Source organism: Enoplosus armatus (genome assembly GCF_043641665.1).
Source record: "Enoplosus armatus isolate fEnoArm2 chromosome 21 unlocalized genomic scaffold, fEnoArm2.hap1 SUPER_21_unloc_1, whole genome shotgun sequence".
Lineage (NCBI taxonomy): Eukaryota > Metazoa > Chordata > Actinopteri > Centrarchiformes > Enoplosidae > Enoplosus > Enoplosus armatus.
The window spans coordinates 25,001-48,970 of NW_027261196.1; the positions used below are offsets into that span (position 1 = coordinate 25,001).

The 23,970-nt window shown below is 44.6% G+C and overlaps 1 protein-coding gene across 1 annotated transcript in view; it reads left to right on the forward strand.

Annotated features, from left to right (window-relative positions):
* Positions 1–22,998, forward strand: part of LOC139307156 (5'-AMP-activated protein kinase subunit gamma-2-like) — a gene marked incomplete at its 5' end in the record, with an annotated part of 26,707 nt that extends 3,709 nt beyond the window's left edge. Inside the window, 14 exons of the mRNA XM_070931038.1 lie at positions 7,173–7,399; positions 10,025–10,073; positions 11,715–11,824; positions 13,839–13,920; positions 14,582–14,640; positions 14,839–14,884; positions 15,223–15,277; positions 16,345–16,471; positions 16,780–16,945; positions 17,031–17,068; positions 17,166–17,312; positions 17,451–17,544; positions 17,936–18,498; positions 22,924–22,998. Coding sequence (XP_070787139.1) covers positions 7,173–7,399; positions 10,025–10,073; positions 11,715–11,824; positions 13,839–13,920; positions 14,582–14,640; positions 14,839–14,884; positions 15,223–15,277; positions 16,345–16,471; positions 16,780–16,945; positions 17,031–17,068; positions 17,166–17,312; positions 17,451–17,544; positions 17,936–18,498; positions 22,924–22,998 — 1,838 coding nt within the window. The remainder of the gene's footprint in view (positions 1–7,172; positions 7,400–10,024; positions 10,074–11,714; positions 11,825–13,838; positions 13,921–14,581; positions 14,641–14,838; positions 14,885–15,222; positions 15,278–16,344; positions 16,472–16,779; positions 16,946–17,030; positions 17,069–17,165; positions 17,313–17,450; positions 17,545–17,935; positions 18,499–22,923) is intronic.
* Between the last annotated feature and the right edge of the window lie 972 nt (positions 22,999–23,970).

Sequence of the window (23,970 nt, forward strand, 5' to 3'; positions counted from 1 at the left end):
TGTTAGCATGCTAACACGCTAAACTAAGATGGTGAACATGGTGAACATGGTAAACAGCATTGTCACTGTGAGCATGTTAGTATGCTGGTGTTAGCATTTAGCTCAGGTACAGCGTCACATAGCTGCTAGCATGGCTGCAGACTCTTAGTCTTGTTACAGTGCAAGTAGCTGAGCTAGCAATGCTACTGACAAGTAGCCTCACGATGCCTTTGGCTGCCTCCGTCGGTCACATGACCCTCTGTGCATGTCGTAGTGGTCCCTCGAGAGTTACAGGAAGCTGCATCACTGAAGGCTCTGATGCTCCATGATGCAGCAGTGCAGAGTCAGGCGTCCTGAGCTGACCTCAGCGGTATCAGGTGTGTTAAACATGTTTGTGGGTTTTTGAAAGCTGATCAACAGTTTTGAATTTGACCCAGTGACCCCTGCAGGTTCGTCACAGAGACCCTGTAAAGTTTTGTTTTGTCATTATGTGTGTATAAGAACTCTGATCCAGTTGGAGACAACGCTGTGTGTTTTTACGGCTGTGGGGATCACATGTTCTTTAGAGTGAAATATCTCAACAACTGTTGGTCTGCTGCCATGAAATGAGGAACCTGGGGATGACTCTCCCTCTAAACCTTTAGTTATAGTTAAACAGCAATATGCTGCTGACTCCTTGTGATTCCTCAGTAACAGTAGATGTGTGTGTTCTTCTGGAGCCCTGCTGCTCTGTAAGTAAACAGTGACCTGATATTAGAAAGCTGCCGCTTTATTATCTGCTCATAATCTCTGTAACTGTGATCCTTTAATAAACCAACTGAAGCACATCAGGCCCAGATGGAGCAGAGAAAGTGCTTTTGTTTTTGTCATCACAGACAGAGAGAGAGGCACACTGCAAAAAGTATCTGTCGTAACAAGTCCGTCTGTATTTCTCCAAGGTTTTGAAGGTCTTATAAGCCCATGGACGAATCATCTTGAGACAAAACAAATGTCATTTTGTCGACTGACTACAGGAAACAGACTAGGAACAGTTCTCTCAGACGATATCAACCATTCCTGCATCTGATTGGACAAAGGTGCTGCTTGCTGCGTCATCATTGGTCTTCTCATTTTCAAATTTGAAAGAAATGGCAGAGGTTCAGGAATCAAACAGGACATGTAGCTGCTGAGCTTTATTTTATACAGCTTGTTTTTAATGTACACAGCTAGCATGGAGCTCCCTTTGTAAAGGTGTAAAACGTGTGTCATGATAATAATAATAATAATAATAACATTAAACGTAAAGTATAAAAAACGAAATGAATCTGTATAACAAAGATGATTCACAACAGTAAATACAGTAAACTCAACCTCGAGGAAAGTTGTTACAGAGACATCATCGTCCAAACGCTCTCTGATTGGTCAACACAGATCTGAATCTCTCTCAGTCGAGGTTTTCTAGACTTTTGTCTACTAAACTTTAGCATGCTGTTGCTAAACGCTACATGTTACATGGCAAAGAATAGGCTACTTCTTAAAATGTATGCTAATGTATGCTAACATGCTAACATTAGCATTCAGGTTAAAACACAGCTGAGCCTGATAAGCTGAGTATGTGCTCACACACACATATAAAGCAGTCGTCAGTCTCTCATCAAGCTGTAGCTCGCTCGCTCTCTCTCTCTCTCTCTCTCTCTCTCTCTCTGTGTGCGTGTGTTGAACATGTGATTTACATACTCTGCTCTGATTGGACAGTTGACAGACTTTACAGTAACTGACAGAAAGAGTCATTTTAAAAGCAGCTGATCAGTTTCTGCATTTTTTGCAGTGTAGACAGGAGAGGGAGGTGTGGCTAACATGGGCAACAAGACAAACACACACACACACACACACTCAGCACCATAAGCACAGAGAGTGAACTGTGATACTCTGCAGGGCTCAAACACTCAGAGGACTCTGCTGCTGGACAAACGCTTTAACTGACCTTTTACTGCCAGTTTACCTGTCTGTCTGACCTGATCGCCCGCCTGCCTGTCTGTCTGCACTGAAGAGCAAACTGGATGTACGACAGGATTTTACAGACTGAGGGTGTTTCTGGACGTTTCACTTCACTCGGCTGATGTTTGACTTTCAGCTCTCAGATCACTTTTCAAAGTTCAGGTTTGTTGGTTCCGTTGGCCGAAATGTCTGAAGAAACGAGATTTAGTTTGACTCGCTTTACTAAAACGCTTCAATAAAGGACGTCAATACAACTCACTTATTAAACATCCTGCAGCAGCCAATCAGAACAGGGTTTCTTTCAGGAGAGCCTCATGATTGGCTCACTGCAGATGAAGCCTGTTAATTGTCATTTTAATTAGTTTATTTGGATTCTTCATGTGAACCAGCACACATTTACATATTTTAGTTCACTTTGGTTAAATTTGAACTCTACTTTAATGTTTAATTGATTTATTATTTAAGCTCAATAACATATTTGAATCTTCAGTTTAGTTTTGCTGTAAGTTTCACTTGATTTACTGTTTAATCATTAATTTGATTGATTTCTATTGCTGATGCCTCGATTTATCTTAATTTGTTGAATTGATCTTTTTGTTTAGTTTAGTTTAGTTTGGCTTAGTTTAATCCACTGTTTAAATAAAGCTGATTTAGTTCAATTCATTTTGGTTCGTGACATAAACATTCTGACTAACTGACTGATTCATCTCAAGTTAAGTTTTTTTGCTCATGAAAACATTTTCTTTTGGAAATGGAAGATTGTGTTATTTCGTACACATTATAATTTTAAGGCTTTTGCTTTCTGTTTTAGTTTTATTTTGTTTCATTTTGTTTTCCGTATTTGTTGAATGAACTGGTTTCATGGCGATGAAGCGTCTGAGCAGCCTGATGCTGAGGAGGTGGAAGGAGAAGGAGAGATGGACGGGGAGGAGGAGGAGTGAACCGTACGGAGGAGGAGAGGAGGAAGAGGAGGAAGAGGAGGAAGAGGAAAGGCAGACAGACAGGAGAGACAGACAGACACAGAGACGTATGCTAAGGAGGAAGTCTGAACCCTGTGGACAGATGGAGGAAGAGGAAAGGATGAAGGAGAAGAAGAGCGTGAGCGGCAGGAAGAAAGAACGCAGGAGGTCTGAATCCAACATGGAGGAGGAGGAGGACAGGGAAGACAGGAAGAGGATGGAGACGGGCAGAGGGAAAGAAAGGAGGAAGTCTGCATCATGGATCATGGTGGAGGACAGAGCAGAAGGACAGACGGACAGGAGGCAGAGGGAGGCGGACAGGCGGGCGCTGCGGCGACGGTCAGAGCCCTGCGGGATCCTCTACGTCCAACTGCTTCCTCTGTCCAACAGGAAGAGGAGGGAGCTGCTGCAGAGACGGACGGGACGCAGGACGTCCTGCAGCGAGGAGGGGGATGGACAGACGGACCGGAGGCAGAGAGACGAGTTCAGACGGATGACCAGGGGGAGGTCAGAACCCATCGGCCCTTTGGACAATAGTAAGCAAAAAGACTACGCCAACACTTGGCTTTGATTTATACATAAAATATAGAAACACAGTATACACTAGCAACCAAGCAGAATCACCATAGCAACCACCCCTAACAACTACCTAGCAACACCTAGCAATGTCTTTGACTGACTTTACTGTGACACTAGTGAAAACACCATAGTAACCACCTACTAATTCCATAGCAACAACCAAGCAACCACCGAGCAACATCCTGCTAACTAACATCACCATAGCGTTAAGATAACAACTACCCACTGCCAACCATCCAGCATCACCACCATTAATAAACACACTGTTTACTCTAGTAACCATTCAGAATCACCATAGCAACTATCTCAGATAGAACAACAACCTGGCAACCATCAGCTTCAACAACCAACCCAAAGACCCTAACAACCACCTAGCAACACATCAGCAACCATCCAGTAACACCACCAATAACACAGCAACCTAGCAGCTGCCCACCATTTAGCAGCAAACCTGAGGAGCCTTCAATCATGTCACATGATCTTCATCAGTACATGGAGTTACCTAGTTAGGGAATTGTAGTTCAAAGTTCATGCTTGCAGCTGAGGAAACAATTTCAATGTAAGGTCCATTTAGTAGTTGTTCAGGGGCTTTCGACACATCGCAGCTTTTAAGACTGCTGTCATAGCCTTTCTTATATCTCTCCAACATCTCTGTCTTTGTAGTCTGCACACCATCTTGTTCTCTTCACTGAAACTGTGTTGAAACCGTGAGAGCAGGAACAAAGAGAAAAGGCTAAAAAACGAATGTAATCCTGTTATCGCTGCACAGGTGGACGCGAACAGACTGAGCGTGTCAGTGTGCGTCACGCCACCACAGCAGACCTGTTCTTCCCACCAAAACTGAACCTATAATCATTGTTTGTGATGAGGTTAATGTCACTGTGCTGTAATCTCCCTGTAATCACAGCTCAGTCTGGCTCAGGCTGGTTCCTACTGACATAACGTAAATCTTTAAAAACACCTCACAAATATATAGTTTCATGTTTAAACCAAACTTGTAAGCAGGTTTAGGGGGTCCAAGCGTGATGCAACTTGGAGCTGAAGGCTCACTGACTCGGCTGGGGGAGCAGTTATCTCTGTATTCCTGCTAGTTCATACGTTGACTGTATATATGGTTTAGTTGGGAGGGGCTTTAATATTTTTCTTATTGTCAACAAATGTCAGTCTGAGTTCAGTTCTCTAAATTAGATAAACTTGGATTCTGCACATGATGAGCAGTTTATTGGTCAGGAAATCTTCTTCAGCCCTGATGATGTCATAGTGATGTCATTATGCTGGGACAGTCTAATGGAGGTATAAAGTGGGCGGAGCTGCTGGTTCTGGAAGTTTTTTCCCGCTGTTCTGTAGTCCCATTTCAGTCTTCTACCTCTTCATTGATTCTTACTTAGAAACTCATACAGGTTTATGTTCTGACCACCACTTTGAATTAATTACACTTTGTTTCTGTCAGTTTGGTGGATGGCTCTAAATACTACAATACCCATGAGCCTCAGCTGCTGTTGCTATGGAGAAGAATTTGTTGTTGAATTTGAGGACAAAGCAATTGACCTAAAATCTAAATGTGAATTCATTAAAGCTTCATATCCTAAAATCAGTGTAATCTTTAGCTTCAGCTCACTGATAGCGGGACACACGACTCACTGTGAAGCTCTGTGATTGGATGTTTGTTAGTGAAAGGCATCTTGGGAGTCGCAGTTGACTTCTCTCCTTCATCACGTCCACAGGCTTCTTGAGAGTTTCATGTTCATCACAAACTGTAATTGCAGGAACCTGGGAAAGAAAGACACTAGCCCAGTGCATTGTGGGAAATGTAGGACCTGGTGTTCCTCTGTTTTTATCTGTCTGTCACAAGAGCAGCTACATCAGGAAGAGACACACTGAGGAGGAACGGTTTGATTTAACAACTTGTTTTAGTTTAAACGTGAAAATGAGTTGAGAGAATGAAGGTTAGCGACTAGACGGTCCTCATAGAGTATTAATTCTACTGTGTGTGTGTGTTAATCTGTTAAAGTGCCTGTCTGTTCATGTTTCTGCACACACCATGCAGAGCGTCCTATTAACAGATTGGTGTGTGTGTGTTAGAGAGAGAGGTACAAGGTAACCTACATTATTCAACACACACACACACACACTGTCTGTACTTACTGTTCTGTGTCTGGGTTTGTTGCCGACATTATTCACATTTTGCAAACTTTGCCCACAAACACGACGTGATCTGGCAACACTGAGAGAGAGAGAGACAGGCAGACAGGCAGAGAGGGAGAGAGAGAGAGAGAGAGAGAGAGAGAGACAGGCAGAGAGGGAGAGAGAGAGAGAGAGAGAGAAAGGCAAACAGACAGAAAGAGAGAGAGAGACAGACAGACAGACAGAGAGAAAGAGAGACAGACAGGTAGGCAGACAGACAGACAGAGAGAGAGAGAGAGAGAGAGAGAGAGAGAAAGGCAAACAGACAGAAAGGGAGAGAGAGAGACAGACAGACAGACAGAGAGAGAGAGAGAGAGAGAGACAGGCAGACAGGCAGAGAGGGAGAGAGAGAGAGAGAGAGAGAGAGAGACAGGCAGACAGGCAGAGAGGGAGAGAGAGAGAGAGAGAGAGAGACAGGCAGACAGGCAGAGAGGGAGAGAGAGAGAGAGAGAGAGAGAGAGAGACAGGCAGACAGGCAGAGAGGGAGAGAGAGAGAGAGAGAGAGAGACAGGCAGAGAGGGAGAGAGAGAGAGAGAGAAAGGCAAACAGACAGAAAGAGAGAGAGAGACAGACAGGTAGGCAGACAGACAGACAGAGAGAGAGAGAGAGAGAGAGAGAGAGAGAGAAAGGCAAACAGACAGAAAGGGAGAGAGAGAGACAGGCAGACAGACAGAGAGAAAGAGAGAGAGACAGGCAGAGAGGGAGAGAGAGAGAGAGAGAAAGGCAAACAGACAGAAAGGGAGAGAGAGAGACAGACAGACAGACAGAGAGAAAGAGAGAGAGACAGGCAGGCAGACAGACAGACAGACAGAGAGAGAGAGAGACACACAGACAGACAGAGAGAGAGACAGGCAGGCAGACAGACAGACAGAGAGAGAGAGAGAGAGAGAGAGAGACAGGCAGACAGACAGACAGAGAGAGAGAGGGACAGGCAGACAGACAGACAGAGAGAGAGAGAGAGAGGGACAAGCAGACAGACAGAGAGAGAGACAGGCAGACAGACAGAGAGACAGACAGAGAGAGACAGGCAGACAGACAGACAAAGAGAGAAAGAGACGTGTGTGTTTGCATCTGTGTGTGTGTGTGTGTGTGTGTGTGTGGTGCGTGTGTGTGTGTGTGTGTGGTGCGTGTGTGTGTGTTTGCATCTGTGTGTGTGTGTGTGTGTGGTGCGTGTGTGTGTGTTTGTATCTGTGTGTGTGTGTGTGTGTGTGTGGTGCGTGTGTGTGTGTTTGCATCTGTGTGTGTGTGTGGTGTGCAGTGAGTCAGTGTTTCCTGCAGAGGGCGATGTTTCTTCAATCTCAATCCTGACTCCTCCTCTTCCGCCCCCCCCTTTGTTGTATGCTTCATCCCTCCTTTCTTTTTCTCACCTCCTTTTCCTCCCCCTTTATCCCTCCTTCTCCTCTTCTTTCTCTATCTTCTTTTTCCTGTTTTCCTCCTTTCCTCTCATCCCTCTCTCTCCATCACTTCCTCCTCTTCCTCCCTCTTTCCTCGCAGCCCACAGCCTTTCCTCCCCCCCTCCTCCCCCTCCTCCCTCTCTCCCACGTCAGGAGGAGGTGAGTGTTTTCCGTCTGGAGACGTACCTGACGGAGCCGAGACGTCCGGAGACCAGGAGGCTGCGCTCCTTCTCCTCGCCTCCCGACACTGGACCACGCTTCTCCTCCTGCTTCCATCCTCCTCCTCCTCCTCCTCCTCTGGCTCCGCCTCTTCCTGTTGGGAGGCTGGTGAGTGAGGAGTGTTTGTTGGCTGCTTGTTGTCATGATGTGACTCAGCAGGAGGTGATGCCTCAGACACATGAAGTACAATTCAGGAAGTCCAGTAGCAGATCTGAGATCAGACGCTGCACAGAGGTTTATCACAGATAGCATGGCCCACATGACCAGAGCTGTTTTCAGTACACAGTCAGACATTTATTACAATACATACAATCAATGATTACTCAATCAATAGTCACAACATTCCTACTTAATGAAAACTGCATGTGTCACAATACAAGACGCAAGAATTAGACACGAAGAGTCCTTTTATCTGACGTCACGACGATCACAACTTGTTACAAACTAGTCTACCAGGACTGTGTCTGCTACGTCCAAATACTGCTCACACAAACAAACCAGTTCTTCGGCAGTAAAACTAACCGTGTGAGCAGTTACTGATAAATGTTTACAAACTGAAACGAGACAAACATTTAGCTGTCAGAACAGACGGAACCTCGGCTGTGTTCGGATCTGATCGGCTGTTTCCGGACACGCTCGGTTCTGTGTCGCTGACACATTGAAGCAGCGTGAAGTTCACACAGGTAACGAGAACGGGACCGGAAATTGTGCTTTCATAATAAGACATTCAAGCACGAAAATAGAGTTACAAAAGAAACAAAAAACATTACAAAAGTTAGTGGTTGTAGATTTATGACATGACTGTTAATACAGTTTAGTTTGAAGCGGGTTGTTAAAGAGGACGGACTGAAAATGCAGCAATGAAACAGGAACTGAATTCCTACAACGTCTTTGACACTTTTATGTTTTCATATTTCTTCTTCGTTGTGACTCAGATTGAATGTAAGAGGAATGAATAAAACCAGCAGCTGATTGGAAGTGACGTCATGAAGCTACCATCCTGTCAAGTTTTCTGTTATTACCTTTTCTTTAGTTTGCATGTACCTTGAACATTGGACCAAATTAATAACAGAAGTTAGTAAATAATACGTTTATAACAACGAGCAAGTGGAAACTGAACAAATGACTTATCATAGAGGAAATAAAACATCTCTTTTATTTTACTTGTAACAGAGTATTTGTACAGTGTGGTATTCGTACTTTTACTGTAGTACAGGATCTTGATATATATACTTCTTCCATCACTGTCTAATTCTCTGGTTTTGATCATATTTTGGTTAAACGTCATCGCCACAACATGTTTTGTTGTGAAATGTGGAACCGGAAGTAAAGCGTTTTAGCTCTGTAAACTTGTTAGCTGCTGCGGCTCCGGTGGTCGCGGCTGCTGTTTAACCTGAAACCGAGCGGCGGATAGCGGCGATCTTTACCGAGAGAAGACGGCCGTTTATCGGCAGATCAGAGCCTTCCAGCCGGGCAGAGACACAAGATGGAGCCGTGAATATTTTATTGATTCCCGGTTCAAAATCCAGAGTTCGACATCAGCGCAAAGAGGCAGAGAGCGGAGAGGAAAGGAGCGTTTAATGAACGGCGACTGTCAAGTAGGTGTTAGCTAACGTCTCATACATTTCATCAGTGATTTAGCCGCAGCAGCAGCGGCGGAAGAAGCTTCCAAAATGTACGTTTTTATCACAAAAATCGTTCTCACTTCATCATATTAATATTAAAGACGATGTCACTTCATAATGTTAGTGACAACATGTAAATCTAACGATCGGCTGCTGTCACACTCGCCTTATTAATAAATGGAGACGCGATTACCTGATTACCTAATGATCCGTAACACCAGGCTCCTTTTAAAAACAGCTAAAATGACCTTAACGCCTCCTAACCTGCCCCACCCCCGTTTATTTTAAAGTTAGGCTCCTTTAAATCGATTCATTTAAAGTCTCAAATTTCCCTAATGTGCTTCCGCCAAGGCCGCATATTAAATGTATTCCTTATATTTAATAATTGAATGTATTACTGCACGACTTAATTTCAGAGCAGTTTGAGGAGAAATAATTAGCATATTTTTTAGTTTTTTTTCCATTTTCTGACAGATTTTATTCACCTTTCACCTTCATCTGTGTGCCGAAATGTTAAATATTTCATTCATAATAAAGGATTTTTTAAAGCTGCTGTCAGAATCAACCAGGCGGATCTTTAAATCAGCATTCAATTCACCTGGTTAGATAATGAATCCATTAACAAAAATGCTGTTTATTTCACACAGTGAGGACATTAAATATGGTCGCTATTAGTTTGAAAAGCACTAAACATGATGTGTCTGCGAATGTGATGCCACTGTAAACAGAACTCTGAAGTGAAAACTGAAGTTTCTGATCTATTAGAAGTCACAGGTTGAAAGAACTCTTTAATGATCTTTGTATGCTGCAGCATTAAGATTTCACTTCACTGGAACTAAAGGCCCAGAACAAAAGGACACAGACTGAGGTGTCCACATACATGTTTTTAAAAGTATCTGTGTTCATTCTGCTGATGGTACTTTTTAAATTAAATGATTTATTTTGAGTTTTTTCATCTCCAAAACGTTTTTTTCTGCCACAATTTCATTACAAATAGATGACATTTAAAACAAGTCATGTAGTGTCCCTCCTCTGTCACAACTCAATACCAGTCAGGAAAATGTCTGTAGTTTGTTGACTGACGGTGTTTGTGCTGCGTTGTCGGCAGGTGGAGGTTGCAGACGGCATGTCGGAGCAGCCGGACCCTGATGATGCCGGTAAGACTCTCCAGAAACAGCTGCTCATTGTAGTTTTTATCAAACTAACAGCAGGAAATAGTGCATTTGTAGGGACTATTTTCAGCGGCGGATGAATCCCCATGTGGTGCTCTAGTGAGTATTTTGGGCAGTAGGACGGTGTGTGTGGGACTGCGTCAAGATAAACTACATTGTGTGTGCGTTCATGATGATGAAGGAAGGAAGGAAGGAAGAAGATAAATCAGGCTGTGATTCACACACAACATTCACAGCTGCTTTGAGTCGTCACTTATTCAGTCACACCCTCCTCTTTGTAAATGAAGGGATTTGTGGGCGAGCAGCAGGGGGCGACACTGAGCTGATCCCCCTAAACTTCAGTCATTTGAGCCAACAGTTGATCATCATTCACAGATTGAACAGATTCCCCTTTAATACAAGCTGCACACACGCGCACGCACACACACACACACACACACACACACACACACACACACACACTGAGGCTGTGAGTTATTCCTGGACGGTGAACATGTAGGACAGACAGACGAGGACTCTGACCTTCATCAGTCTGATGATCTAAAAACAGATTGAGATCAAAATCCAGCAGCTACAGGAAATAGCCCCAGAATGCAAGGGATTCTGGGTAGAAAGATGGATTCTGAGTAGAAAGATGGGTATGGTTCCTCGTGAGGTGACCTGTTCCCCTTGCTGTGTCTCTTCAGTTCTCTTACATCATTTTCATTTTGGTCTCGTCTAAAACAGAAACTGATCTGAGTCATGTTGAAAAGTCATGACTTCATTGTCACATGATTCGTCAGTCAGAGTTTTACGTCATGTGACTTCTTAAAAAGACTGAATCTGTCGGTCAGGGAAGAGACAATGTGCTTGTTTGATAGAACCTGCATCCTCCTGTTCCCAGAATGCTTTGCAGTGTAACGGGGGGTTGACACCTGGCAGAGAGTCACAGGCAGATGTTGAGCAACCAGCTGTCTGTTGTCATGGCAACAGACAGCTTAGAGACAAGCTCAGCTGATCTGTTGAAGTCACCGTGGCAACTGGCCCGTGGAGATTAGGCAGTGACCAACACACACTTTCACACACACACACACACACACACACACACACACACACACACACACGTTGTTGTTAATACTCTAATAATAATCGAGCCATTGTTTACTCTCACTTTCTCTGACTCAGCAGTTTTTGGGGTCCGAACACACAGGAAGTGATGTCACTGTCTCATGACTAGGGGCGGTGTGGACGACTGGTCTTAACTTGGTACCAGGTCCTCTGTGCAGGTTCACAAAGACGTTTATGTGCATCACAGACAGACAGAGAGACAGACAGACAGGCAGGCAGACAGGCAGGCAGACAGGCAGAAGGACAGACACACTGACAGACAGGATGGCTGAGAAAGGGGGCTGTCTTATAGCACATGTTCACAACATCAGATATTCTGTTGGAGTGTCTCCTACACGGAGTGATGCATTATGGGTTGTTTGTATCCTTCGTGTTGCTAAGCTAGCCAGTTTAGTTAGGTTCAACTGTCTCTGGACGTCTTTAACGCACAAACAGACTGAACCATCAGTCAAACAGCTGAGAATCACCAATGATGAAGATGATAATGATGATGACAACATGTTTTGTGTGTTTGTGCAGCGTCAGAGGAGTCGGAGAGAGACATCTACATGCGCTTCATGAAGTGTCACAAGTGTTACGACATCATCCCCACCAGCTCCAAACTGGTGGTGTTCGACACCACGCTGCAGGTGAGACAGGCAGAGAGAGAGACAGACAGAGAGAGAGAGACAGGCAGAGAGAGAGAGACAGGCAGAGAGAGAGACAGGCAGAGACAGACAGACACAGAGAGAGACATCTACATGCGCTTCATGAAGTGTCACAAGTGTTACGACATCATCCCCACCAGCTCCAAACTGGTGGTGTTCGACACCACGCTGCAGGTGAGACAGGCAGAGAGAGAGACAGGCAGAGAGAGAGACAGAGAGAGAGAGACAGAGAGAGAGAGACAGAGAGAGAGACAGGCAGGCAGAGACAGGCAGAGAGACAGAGAGAGAGACAGAGAGGGACAGGCAGACAGAGAGAGACAGACAGAGAGAGAGACAGGCAGAGAGAGAGACAGAGAGAGACAGGCAGAGAGAGAGACAGGCAGAGAGAGACAGGCAGAGAGAGAGAGATTTGATTGATGAACACTTTATTTACATACTTCACATATTTACAGACAACTCAATAAAGTGCTAATTAAAAATAAGTTATCCAGTAAAAACCTGTGCAAAATGCAATTCATCATTATTAACAGAACAGACGATGTCTCCGTAGCACCAGCGCTGTCTAAAAGCGTCAGTCTGGCCCTGATGTTGCAGAGCCAGACTGACCTGGCCTCCTGTCCCTCCCGGTTCTTCCTGCTTATATATATGGCCATCTTTGCTTCTCCTGAGAGGAAGTTTAGGAGCTGCCACTTCTCTCTGTTTGTCTTTTTGTAGCCAGCTCCCATAATAAAAACACTCTGAGAAAACTTCACACCAAAGAGACTAAAAACCAACGTTAGAAGAGTGAAGAACTCCGTGAGTCTCTGACACTCAGTAAAAACATGGAAGACAGTCTCGCGGAGATCACAGAATGGACACTTGTTAAAAACAGCAGGATTAAGAACAGAAATAAAAGCGTTGGAGGCGACGGCACCGTGTAAAATCCTCCACTGCGGGCGGCCCCGCCTCAGCGCCGTTCGCCCCCCCCCCCCGGGCCAGGCCGAGCCGGATCACCGCGCCCCGCACAGGCCTTCACGGTGTGTCCCTCCTCACCGCAACCAAAGCACTTCATGACCGATGAGGTTGCAAATATCACGTAGTCATAATCATCTACTTTAAGGTGGAAGCGGAGGTTGAGCTCCTCGTCCCGGTTGTTCAGTATCATATATAACTGTCTCCGGTGAGACACTACGTGCTTCAGTAACTGAGATCTGCATCCAGACAGGATCTTTTTGATGGGGGATGGGCGTGTCTGGAGAGTTCTCTACTGAGAAACTCATCGGTAATAAAAGGAGGGACATTAGACAGGACAACTTTGGTTGCGGGTTGCGTCAGCGGCAACACCGACACAAACATCTCATTCACCGAAATACCTGTCTCGATGACGCGGTTCACCTTGTCCACCTGGTCCAGGAAGATAACGACGGCGCCGTTCATCCGCGCGGCCGATCTGACACTACCGTGTCCAACCCTGTCCCCCACCGCCAGCCCGATGTCCTCCACACTGCACGGGAAACCGGCGGAGATCTCAATGCCGTGTTTCCGCATGAGCCTGGAGAAGTCTCCATTTACCATGGTGTCAGAGACACCGGCCAGCAGAGACACCGGCCAGCAGAGACACCGGCAGGAGACAAACAAAACCCCAAACAAACCCCAAAAACCACAAACAAACCCCAAAAACCACAAAAGTGCTCCAACTATCAATTAAAATAAACCACCACCAAGAAACTACTTTAAATTAAACATATTACTGAAAAAAATAAACGAAAAAAAGTACGAAATCCACTCACTCAGCGTCTCACTCACACACCACAATCTCCCAGCATGCACTCTGAGAGAGAGAGAGAGAGAGAGAGAAAGACAGGCAGAGACAGAGAGACAGGCAGACTAAAAGTCTTAAGTCTTAAAACATATTCATTCACTTCTTCCTGTTTGAGCTCTACAGGTTCGCCTCTACTAGAATATATTATTATCATTATTAATATTGTTGTTGTTGTTGTTGTTGTTGTTGTTTCAGGTGAAGAAAGCTTTTTTTGCTCTGGTGGCAAATGGAGTGAGAGCTGCTCCTCTGTGGGAGAGCAAGAAACAGAGCTTTGTAGGTAAGACTGTCTGTCTATCTGACTGTCTGTCTGTCTGTCTGACTGACTGACTGACTGACTGTCTGCCTGACTGACTGTCTGACTGACTGACTGACTGTCTGCCTGACTGACTGTCTGCCTGACTGACTGTCTGACTGACTGACTGACTGTCTGACTGACCGTCTGTCTGTCTGTCTGACTGACTGACTGTCTGCCTGACTGACTGTCTGCCTGACTGACTGCCTGCCTGACTGACTGTCTGACTGACTGACTGACTGTCTGCCTGACTGACCGTCTGTCTGTCTGTCTGACTGACTGACTGCCTGCCTGCCTGACTGTCTGACTGACTGACTGACTGTCTGCCTGACTGACCGTCTGTCTGTCTGTCTGACTGACTGACTGACTGTCTGACTGTCTGCCTGACTGACTGTCTGACTGACTGACTGACTGTCTGCCTGACTGACCGTCTGCCTGTCTGTCTGACTGACTGACCGCCTGCCTGACTGACTGTCTGACTGACTGACTGACTGTCTGCCTGACTGACCGTCTGTCTGTCTTACTGACTGTCTGTCTGTCTGTCTTACTGACTGACCGCCTGCCTGACTGTCTGTCTGACTGACTGTCTGTCTGACTGACTGACTGTCTGACTCTATATTTAGCAGTCTCTCTCTCTGTCTTTCAGGCATGTTGACGATCACAGACTTCATCAACATCCTGACCAGATACTATAAATCCCCCATGGTAACACACACACACACACACACACACACACACACACACACACACACACACTCTCCTCTTCTCTGATACCACTCTCATGTCTGTACAGCCAGCAGCTGGTTAGCTTAGCTTAGCATAAAGACTGGAAAAAGGGGCAAACAGCTAGCCTGGCTCAGCCTGTGTTCAGGTGTGAAGATAAAGTCTCTCTGTCCCTGTCAGGTCCAGATCTACGAGCTGGAGGAACATAAGATCGAGACGTGGAGAGGTAAAAACTCTTTGATCTCTCTCTCTCAGCCCCAGATCTTAACACGCTGACAGTCGGACGAAGTGTTCCTCGTCTCCTCCGAATAAAGGCCCCACATCATTGAGCTACATGTTAAAACAAGGGGGGCCTGCTGGCTCTCATATGGCAGTTTTAGGGGGCCTTCAGTCTGGGTCTATTTGTGTCCCGATAATTAGACTTCTCTCTAATGTTTCAGCCGGTGTCCTGTTTGACTTCTCTTCATATTTAAAATCACATATTTATCACCAGCAGCAGTGAGAACATGAGCACGTGTTGTTTCATATGTTGGTAATAAAGACCTCCTGCGTCCTTGTTGACAGAGCTGTACCTGCAGGAGACCTTCAAACCTCTGGTCCACATCTCACCTGATGCCAGGTACCTTTGTGTGTGTGTGTGTGTGTGTGTGTGTGTGTGTGTGTGTGTTTATACAGAGTTGGCTTTAGACCATGGGTCACTAACAGACGCCGTCCTATACGGACCCGGACCTATAATCAATAAATTATTAAGGGATTTTAGATTTTGACGGGGCGCTTCTATTTTAGCCGGCGCAGCTTTTCTAGTCTTTGCGGCGCTGGTTTAGTGGCTCAAGAAACTCACAGACCAATTGCATACGAGTTACGCCAGCCCACGTGATGCTACTCAGCCAATCAAATCTGTGCATTCCAGGAGATAAACATTGCGACTCTGAATACAGACGGACGAGAGGTGAGAGGCGAGAGACTGATGATAAGACGAGTGAACGACACAGGGAGAGAAGACGGAGAGACGAGTGAGCGGGAGGGAGAGAAGACACATTATTTATTGTGAAATTGGTTGAGACTGTTAAGATGTGAAACAGTTAACAAAGAAAAAGGGAAACTCAAACTGCTGCTACACTTTATTTAGTTTTTATAAAATTAAGCATTTTATCTGAAGATGCACAATTTTTCTAAAGCTATTTTATTTATTTTCTCTGTTTTATTTTTAAATGCAGCCCTTCTTTACTTAATGAGAGAAGAACATTATACATATCTACAGTATTATATATCTGTAGAGTTCAATGTTAAGTGACAATAAATATTGTCAGAATGTTTTGGAATTGTACTTTCTTTATTAGATTTGACAGTCAGTTGTTGATGACATGCAGACGTTGATACAACTACTAGGCTACTTCAATATATATCACACTAACTCACAACGCAAGTTAGACATGATGATGTTCTGGACCTTTGCTTGAGGACATTTTCTCTAACTGGACCTCTTCGACCTTTAGTTGAATACCCCTGATCTAGACTCTTCAGACATCACTGAATCATTGATTACCTGCTGAGAATATACTGAGAGGAGAGGAGGAAACAAGAAAGGATAGAAGAAGAGAGGAGGAAAACGAGACGAGCAGCATTCCTGTAACTCTGAAGTAATGAACTCTTTTCTCCCCCCCACCCCCCACCCCCACCCCCCAGTATATTTGACGCCGTGCACTCGTTGATAAAGAATAAGATCCATCGGCTTCCTGTCATTGATCCGGTCAGCGGGAACGCACTCTACATCCTGACTCACAAGAGGATCCTCAAGTTCCTGCAGCTCTTTGTGAGTCCATTGGGGGGGGGGGATGTTTACGGGCCAATCAGCTTGCAGTGCTTGATTTGTATAGTTTCATGTTTAAGTGCACACTGACTCCTGCTGTGTCCCAGGTCCAAACTACACAGTAACTGTATACACTTTGTACTATAATGGTCATAGTATACTGCATTACATTTTATTGTACTATATTTTAACAACGCGCAGTAGTGCCCCCTGGTGGACAGATGGCTGAATGAACGAAACACAGTGTGTCTCTCTGATCTTCTGCAGCAGTTATTGATCCAGCTGTGTGTGTGTGTGTGTGTGTGTGTCAGGTGTGTGAGATGCCCATGCCGGCCTTCATGAAGCAGACTCTGGAGGAGTTGGCTGTGGGGACGTACGCCAACATCGCCTACATCCACCCCGACACGCCGCTCATCACCGCGCTGTCCGTCTTCACGCACCGCCGCGTCTCCGCCCTGCCCGTCGTCGACCACAACGGTAACCATCGGCAACAACAAAATTAGAATATGATGTCATGTCCACAGGCTGTATGAACATGTCGTCTTCTTGTCTGTGTTTGCAGGTAAAGTGGTGGATATCTACTCCAAGTTTGACGTCATTGTGAGTAAATCTACGTTCTGTTAACATTATGTTCTATTTATGTTGTGTTCACTGTCTGAAGAAGCGGAGGAAACCTGAGTGTTGTCCGTCTGTACAGAACCTGGCAGCAGAGAAGACGTACAACAACCTGGACGTGACGGTCACTCAGGCTCTCAGACACAGATCCCAGTACTTTGAAGGAGTCATGAAGTGCAACAAACTGGAAACACTGGAGACCATTGTGGACCGCATCGTGAAGGCTGAGGTAACACACACACACACATACACAAGCAGGTGAGAGCATAGAAGAGATTAGTCGAACAATTGATTAGCTGATCAATGGATTTGATTTATTTTACGTGTGTGTGTGTGTGTGTGTGTGTGTGTGTGTGTGTGTGTGCAGGTTCACAGGCTGGTTGTTGTTGATGAGGAGTCTCGTATCGTCGGCATCGTCTCTCTGTCTGACATCCTGCAGGCGCTGGTTCTGACCCCCGCAGGTACACACACACACACACACACACACACACACACACCTCCCAGTAACTCCATGGTTTTATTCTTGTTGTGCTCTTAGCTTGCTAACGTTAGCCACAGGTAATGCTACATTCAGGAGTCACATGGTTGTTCAGAGTTGCATGATGTGAGCAGCTGAGGGCGGGCCTTTATGGAGAGCTGTGTGCTGTCTGTCACTAATGCTAAGCTAATGTTGCAAATGCTGGATGGTTGGTAGACTTCAGTCTTGTTAAACCTCAGCAAGTTGTCTTTTGTTTTCTGTTTGTACACATGTTGAATACAGAAGATACGACGTGTGTGGAGACTTTAAAGTGGACACCTGGACAGATGTTATGTGTTGCTTCTAACTTTCTCGTTTTAAATGTGTGCCTGCAGGTCTGGGGAGGAAGGAGTCTCTCCCCTTTCCGCCGCCAGCTTTGGACTCGACGGTACCAGAGACAGGATGTAAACCTGGACTAGATCAGAACAGGGAGCAGGACCAGGACAAGGAGCAGGGACTGGAGCCTAGTACAGATACAGAAAGCAAACCTGAACTACATCAGGACCAGGACCAGGGACTAGAGTCATGTGTAGAGACAGAGACAGAAAGTAAGCCTGAACCAGACCAAGACCAAGACCAGGAGCCGGGTAAAGAAACAGAGACTGACTGCAGGGACACTGAGACTGCAGAGACCTGCCAACAGGGGGAGATAGAGAGAAAGGGAGACAGTGAGGTGAGACAGACGGAGAGTGAAGACACACCAGACACGGAGAGACAGAGAGAGAGTGAGACAGGCAGAGGAACAACAGAGGGACAGACAGAGGGGGAGGATACACAGACAGATGCTGAGAGACAGGCGGAGGGGGAGACAGCAGCGACTGACATAGATGGAGGAGAGGGGGAGGAGGGAGAGAAAGTGGGGGAGGAAGCAGAGAAAGAGGGGGAGGAGGGAGAGAAAGTGGGGGAGGAAGGAGAGAAAGAGGGGGAGGAAGCAGAGAAAGAGGGGGAGGAAGGAGAGAAAGTGGGGGAGGAAGCAGAGAAAGAGGGGGAGGAAGGAGAGAAAGTGGAGGAGGAAGGAGAGAAAGAGGGGGAGGAAGGAGAGAAAGTGGGGGAGGAAGCAGAGAAAGAGGGGGAGGAAGGAGAGAAAGTGGGGGAGGAAGGAGAGAAAGAGGGGGAGGAAGCAGAGAAAGAGGGGGAGGAAGGAGAGACTGGTGAAGGAGGCGAGGAGGAGGGAGGAAGTGGTGAAGGGGAGGAGGGGGAGGCGGCATGACATCATCATCCTGCATCTCTCTGGACTTTTTCGTGACTCGCCGTGCTCGAGTCGAGCTGTTCACCACAGAAGAAGAGGGACAGGAAGGGGAGGGGTTAAGAAGAGCACTAACAGAAGGCTGACGTGTGATTGGCCGGTTGGCTCTGAGAGTGTTTTTCTGTGGTGGGTGAATAGTCGCTGCAGGGCTGTGATCGGACAGCTGCTCTGGAGGTGGGAGGGACAGATGGGGTGATTGACGTGTGCTGGAGCCAATCAGGGATCTTAGATGATCGTCTCTCTCAGAGGATGTTTTACTGTTTTAATAATTAAGTTTAAACGTTTTGTTTGGTTCTGAAGGTGTTTCATGGATGCAGATGACATCAGTATTGCAGGAAGTCAACAGAGCAACAAGCTGGGGCTATAAATGCTGTGTATGTATGTTAGTGGCGGAGTCCGCCTTTCCCACACTGGATTCAGAAGACCTCCACACACAAGAGATTCACAGGAAACGTTACTGTGAATCTCTTCAACATTACATTTTCTAATGTTATCTTACTGATATCAGCTGTTTTTGCTTTAAAAGACTTCAAGTGGACAAACAGGCTTTTATTATGAAGCAGCCACAGGAAATGTAATGTAACATTGAGGATTATATTAATGTGAAAAACTGACATCAGTTTTGAAGTGCTGCCTGTGACCTGGGTAATGAAAACACTTGCTGTTAGCTGCTGTAACCAACAAGTGTCACCAAATTAACCAGGACTGAAACCTTCAGGATCACTAAGAGATGTACAGATTCATGAAAGATGAATACACAATCATACAGTCAGAGGGTTTATTCATCAACAAAGAGCCATGAAACTCCATCAGAAATCATCAGCTTTAAATATAATTAACAGAAAGAAGACTTGAACATTGTAGAATCAAATTATTACAGAAATAATCACTTTTTCTTTGAATGACTTCATTGATTATTTGACCAACATGTCCCCACAATGACAACTTATGATGTCATAAAGGGGCGGGTCCACCACGTCATCATGGTGCCTTTCATTTCAGCCGCAGTTTCTGATTGGTTGAGAGAGTTTTAAATAATTATTACAATAGTTTTTATTCTAGATATCAGTGAAACACTATTTATCAACTGTACCTGAGATTATAATGATTGTGATATATGACAATATTACTCACTGCATATGTAACGATGTGTATATTGTTTTATAGAGATATTAAAAAATCAAATGTCAGTTATTTTGGTGTAACATTTTAAATTAATCTGTACAAAGATAGATTTTATTGTTAAATTAATGTATTTATAGTTCCTAGTTGTGTCCAGAGATGGATTCACATGAGATTTTGTAATTCACAGAGAGACTATAGGGGGCGCTCACACTGCACAGTTTGGACCATCAATAATCTGAGACAAAAAAACTGTAAGACTGAACCTGATCACCTCCTGAACCTTTTTCTTATAAAACATGTTTTTTCTCCACAGTGTTCATGGGGACTCTGGGAAATGTAGTATTTTAATGTAAAAAAATCAAAAAACTTCTGGTTTTTATTGACACAGTGCTTGTCTGCTGTGTGTTTCTGCACCTTTCTGCTGCTGTGACTTGTGAATTTCCCCGCTGTGGGATAAATAAAGTCTATCTTAATCTTAAACAGCAGGTGCTAGTGAAACAACAGAGTTAGAGTCAGAGAGGAGGTGGAGCAGGAAGTCTGCCTTCTAAATGCGTCCTTGGGTCCCCTGAAAGGCGCTATACAAATGCAAGTTGTTGTTGTTATCATTATTACTGATGTTGTTGTTGTTGTTATCATCATCATCATTATTATTATTATTGTTATTGTTATTAATAATAATATTAAGTTAATTAAAATTCTGTGTCCCTCATCACAAGACAACACACAGTAAAGTGAACTCATGCTGGATGCACACTTCTTTGTGTGCATTTCTTAGCTTCTCCAGCAGGCTAACTCAATGTTAGCTTCTCAAGCAGGCTAACGTCAATGTTAGCTTCTCCAGCAGGCTAACGTCAATGTTAGCTTCTCCAGCAGGCTAACTCAATGTTAGCTTCTCAAGCAGGCTAACGTCAATATTAGCTTCTCCAGCAGGCTAACTCAATGTTAGCTTCTCCAACAGGCTAACGTCAATATTAGCTTCTCAAGCAGGCTAACTCAATGTTAGCTTCTCCAGCAGGCTAACTCTATTAGCTTCTCAAGCAGGCTAACAAGTTGTCACTTTAAGTTGTGTTACCATGATGTTAACACAATTTACAGTCATGAGCAGAGAAACGCAACTGTTTTTCAACTCTGGTAAAAGAAAAGAAGACCGCAAAATGTCAATGTTTCCAAACTGAACTGTGTGAACTTTAAATCACCTGTTTGTATCAGGTGATATAACCGGTGTTAAAGTGTCACTCTGCCTGTTTTTATAAGTGTGCTGTATCTGTAGCTGCTGTTAAAAACAGTGAATAAAACATTCTCTTCTTTTTAATACATCATGTCTGAGTTTTATTTTCCTTTAGACTCTGAAGGGAAACCTGTCACAAACAGAGAATTAACCAGGAGATTTTCAGCTGGTTAATCTGTCTTTTAACTCGCACTCAACAAAACTGAACTGCTGTTAAATAATAAAACTGCACCTTTAGGAATTTGAGGTGGTAATTGCTTTAATGTTTGATTTTACCCCAAAAACTGTTGAACTATCAGTGATATTTATATTTTTATGAAACAATGCTGTAAACAGTAAAACAATCCAGGATTAACATAATATGGATTCATTACAGCATTACATCATGGGTATATTCAAATAGAAATAAAAATACAAATAAGTAAATAAAAAACATTATATTCTGAAATAAGTATACACATGGAAAATAACACTGATTGGTTGTGGTCTGGAGCAGGTTTTCATCCAGGATGTCTCTGTACTTTGCTGCATTCATCTTTCCCTCTATCCTGACTAGTCTCCCAGTTCCTGCCGCTGAAAAACATCCCCACAGCATGATGCTGCCACCACCATGCTTCACTGTAGGGATGGTATTGGCCTGGTGATGAGCGGTGCCTGGTTTCCTCCAAACGTGACGCCTGGCATTCACACCAAAGAGTTCAATCTTTGTCTCATCAGACCAGAGAATTTTGTTTCTCATGGTCTGAGAGTCCTTCAGGTGCCTTTTGGCAAACTCCAGGCGGGCTGCTATGTGCCTTTTACTAAGGAGTGGCTTCCGTCTGGCCACTCTACCATACAGGCCTGATTGGTGGATTGCTGCAGAGATGGTTGTCCTTCTGGAAGGTTCTCCTCTCTCCACAGAGGAACTCTGGAGCTCTGACAGAGTGACCATCGGGTTCTTGGTCACCTCCCTGACTAAGGCCCTTCTCCCCCGATTACTCAGTTTAGATGGCCGGCCAGCTCTAGGAAGAGTCCTGGTGGTTCCGAACTTCTTCCACTTACGGATGATGGAGGCCACTGTGCTCATTGGGACCTTCAAAGCAGCAGAAATTTTTCTGTAACCTTCCCCAGATCTGTGCCTCGAGACAATCCTGTCTCGGATGTCTACAGACAATTCCTTTGACTTCATGCTTGGTTTGTGCTCTGACATGCACTGTCAACTGTGGGACCTTATATAGACAGGTGTGTGCCTTTCCAAATCATGTCCAATCAACTGAATTTACCACAGGTGGACTCCAATTAAGCTGCAGAAACATCTCAAGGATGATCAGTGGAAACAGGATGCACCTGAGCTCAATTTTGAGCTTCATGGCAAAGGCTGTGAATACTTATGTACATGTGATTTCTTAGTTTTTTATTTTTAATAAATTTGCAAAAATTTCAAAAAAACTTTTTTCACATTGTCATTATGGGGTGTTGTGTGTAGAATTTTGAGGAAAAAATTAATTTAATCCATTTTGGAATAAGGGTGTAACATAACAAAATGTGGAAAAAGTGAAGCGCCGTGAATACTTTCCGGATGCACTGTATGTCACACCTCCTTTCTCCTCCTGATTCCTGTCTGTCTCTTCCAACAACAACAAAAAAGATTTGAAGATAATGAAATGTGATGACAATATTCATGGAAACAAAATTAGATCCTTGTGCACTTGTTAACTATGTCATGCAGCTACTCTTTTTAGCAGGAAACAACAGTTCATGGGCTGCAGTGGGACACAAGCGTGAGGATGAATGAGGCTCTGGATCTGCAGCAGCTGTGAAAGAAGCAGGTAAAGAAAGATGTCAGCATGGCCAGCAGGGGGCGCTGCAGTTCAAACTGGATCGTCTTTGTGTCAGCGAGGCCTTCCTCTTCCAGCAGGGTGAGTCTAATACACCTCAGTACTCAGATCCTTTACTGAAGTACAAGTACTAATACCACACAGTACAAATACTCTGTCACAGTAAAAGTATGACAGTATAATCAGTAAACTGTCCCCTGTGTCTGTCCCCCTGTGACTGTCCTCCTGTGTCTGTCCCCCTGTGTCTGTCCTCCTGTGTCTGTCCCCCTGTGACTGTCCCCCTGTGTCTGTCCTCCTGTGTCTGTCCCCCTGTTATAGATTCTGTCATTAGAGGATTATTCCTCCTCATTAATGTGAAGCAGGATGTTGCTGTTGGAGTTGAGGTGGAGCTCTTTCTGAACTATCAGCTAATGATTATTAGTTCACTGTGGATGAATCAGCTGATTATTTTCTCCATTAATGGATCGATTGTTTGGTCACAATCAATGTTCCCTCTAATCTTTCATGTGTCAGAGCAAACACACAAACTCGGTGAGCAGTCCCTTGGACCACTGTGAGCAACATCAGACGTGTGCACTGTGGTCACGCCAGCATCGCATCCATCCAAGTTACATGGTTTATAAAAAGAATCAAATTACAGCATTTACATTTCTGTTAGAATACTTTTAATTAAGTGCTTTATCCCACTTACAATGAAAATGATAAAAATCTTGTTCATGACTTGTGTAGTATGTTAACGCTATTGGGAGTATAAATATTTAATTTTAGCTATGGCAAAACATGCCCACCAAACCAAGCCAACTGTAAACTCCAGTTTTGAAAACACACTTAACATTTTTATTATAAAGCTTAGACTTGTATTATAAGTATGAGCCAGTGTGAAGCTCCTGCTGTGCACTGGGTGAGATTGCTTTCAAATGGCTTTTGTGCTGAATATGTCGCTTGAGGTAGTCC